The sequence below is a fragment of the Rhinopithecus bieti genome, unplaced genomic scaffold (genome assembly GCF_001698545.2).
Source record: "Rhinopithecus bieti isolate Rb0 unplaced genomic scaffold, ASM169854v2 scaffold_56494, whole genome shotgun sequence".
NCBI classification, from domain to species: domain Eukaryota; kingdom Metazoa; phylum Chordata; class Mammalia; order Primates; family Cercopithecidae; genus Rhinopithecus; species Rhinopithecus bieti.
In genome coordinates, this window is record NW_016821565.1 from 1 (window position 1) to 2594 (window position 2594).

The 2594-nt window shown below is 53.4% G+C and overlaps 1 protein-coding gene across 1 annotated transcript; it reads right to left on the reverse strand.

The window, feature by feature from the left end:
- Window positions 1-130: 130 nt before the first annotated feature.
- LOC108520866 (coiled-coil domain-containing protein 130-like) lies at window positions 131-1875 on the reverse strand (the record flags this gene model as incomplete). Its single annotated transcript, XM_017860405.1, has 3 exons — window positions 131-223; window positions 534-589; window positions 1725-1875. Coding segments are annotated over 3 exons (300 nt in total), but the record flags the coding sequence as incomplete, so codon positions are not given.
- Between the last annotated feature and the right edge of the window lie 719 nt (window positions 1876-2594).

Below are 2594 nucleotides of genomic sequence, written 5' to 3' on the forward strand. Positions count from 1 at the left end.
GGGGTGGGGTGGGGTGGGGCGGGGCGTGCCCTGATTCACCAACCAGGACGGTTTCCAGGAGAGTCCTGCAGGGAATGGGTTCCCTCCCACTAAGGCTCTTTGTAGTCCCCTCGCCCTGTGGCCACCCCACCTGTTCCCAAGACGCCACCAAGCTGCTCTAACCTGTAGATTGGGGTTGTGTAGTAATTGCCCACCTTCTTCTTTTCTGCGTTGTAACGAACACCTGGAAGGGGGTCAGACGAGGGTGGTTATTTCATTGCCATGTGAATTTTGCAGATGGGTAAACTGAGGTACAAAGAGGCTCACTGTCACTTGCTCAGGGTTCCCGAACTAGGAGGAGTTAGAGATTGGACTGGAAGCCAGAGCTTGGCTTCCTAATCCCTCTGCAAAGGAGCTTCCATGGCCAGCCAGTCACTCGGGTGCCCGTCTCCTCCCTCGTTCCTGATTAGGACCGTCCCACCCGCCCCCGGCAACACCCAGCAGTTAGGGGTCTGATGTTTGCGGGACTGAATGGAGGGCGGGCGGAGGCTCACCCATGCCAATGTGGTTCTTGCAGCCGTCGCACCAGATGTTATACGGCATTTCGAATCTGCAAAGACACACAGCATCTTACTTGCACTTGTCCACTTGGATACTCCCTGGGTCTCCACACCTGTGACTGGCTGCGGTTGTGATTTGAGGGGTGGGGTATTAGACTGCCCCCTCTGAACGGGAGTTGCTGCAGTCACATTACACAGGAAATGGATACATGGAAGAAAAATCATCACAACCATTGTAACAGAGCAGGAACTTCCTGCCTGCTCGAAAGGAGACTGACCAGGTCCAGGGACAGTTGCCTTTGGGTGCTGCTGAGACTTTTTTTTTTTTTTTTTGAGACAGAGTCTTGCTCTGTCCCCCACGCTGGAGTGCAGTGGCACGATCCCGGCTCACTGCAACCTCTGCCTCCTGGGTTCAAGCAATTCTTATGCCTCAGCCTCCCAAGTAACTGGGATTATAGGTGTGCACCACCACATCCGGCTAATTTTTTTTTTTGTTTTTGAGACAGAGTCTCGCTCTGTTGCCAGGCTGGAGTGCAGTGGCATGATCTTGGCTGACTGCAACCTCCGACTCCCTGGTTCAAGCGATTATCCTGCCTCAGCCTCCCAAGTAGCTGGGATTACAGGAGTGAGCCACTGCACCCAGCCTAATTTTCTCTATTTTTAGTAGAGACAGGGTTTCACTGTGTTGGCCAGGCTGCTTTTGAACTCCTGGCCTCAAGTGATCACTCGCTTCACCCTCCCACAGTGCTGGGATTACAGTCGTGAGCCACTGCACCCAGCCACAATCACTGTTTTTTTTGAGAGTCCTGTGTGATCAAGTCCAGGTTGGCCTACCACAGGATGAGATACAACACAGAGCAGAGCCCAGTTGTACAGGTCAAGGCTCCGCTAGACCAGCCAGTCCCCAGCCAGCCAACTTGGAAACACATGGGAGCCCAGCCCAGATCAGGCCAGCCCAGCCCAGCCCAGCCAAGCCCAGCAGAGGTATTTTGCTGAGCTGCAGACATGTGAGCAATAATAAATGCTTATTGTTTTGTTACATGGCAATAACTGACTGATACAGTGACTTTCTGCTTTATGGACTGAAGACCCTGCAGCACTGGGCCAATGAGGGCACTTGAACTGTCCTTGAGACTGAAGGGTGGGGGCAGGACGGTGGGGGCCTCAGGTGATGCCGAGCCTTACCGGATGATGAGGATGCCCTGTGACAGCTTCCGAGCCCGCTCCCGAAGCGGGTGGCTGTTGTGGTATCGGTTGAGAGAGCCATGCTGTGTGGAGAGGATGAGGGAGCGGATTAGTGCTGCTGAGCTGGGGGAGCTCACATTTTTCTGCCACCCTTATTGCTTTGGGACCAGTGCCTCACGGGTGGGAGAGGCCTTGATTCTTATGTCCTGCAGGACAGGGTGTTCACAGCAATACGGGAGGCATCCAGGTCTTACTGGAACACGTAGGCCTGGAACCAGGAATGTGAGTTTGAACAGTCCTTCTCCTATTTATTTATTTTTTAAGATGGAGTTTTGCTCTTCTCGCCCAGGCTGGAAAGCAATGGCACGACCTTGGCTCACTGCAACCTCTGCCTCCCGGGTTCAAGCGATTCTCCTTCCTCAGGCTCCGGAGTAGCTGGGATTCCAGGCACCTGCCACCAAGCCCGGCTAATTTTTTTGTATTTGTAGTAGAGATGAGGTTTCACCATGTCACCCAGGCTGGTCTCGAACTTCTGACCTCAGGGGATCCATTCACCTTGGCCTCCCAAAGTGCTGGAATTACAGGTGTTAGCCACTGTGCCCAGCCCCATTCCCATTTATGAGCTGAAAGAGCCAGGGGACCCTGGGCAAGTGACTTCACGTTTTGCCTTCCTGAGCCTCAGTTTCCCCTGTCTGTCAACTATGTATAATGGTCATTATTACTTCCAGGTTTTATAGGGAGGATGAGGTGAGGTGACAAGACTGGCAAACATTCACTGGGGACTTCATGTGCATCACCTCATTTTTTTTGAGAGAGAGTCTCTGGGCCGGGCGCGGTGGCTCAAGCCTGTAATCCCAGCACTTTGGGAGG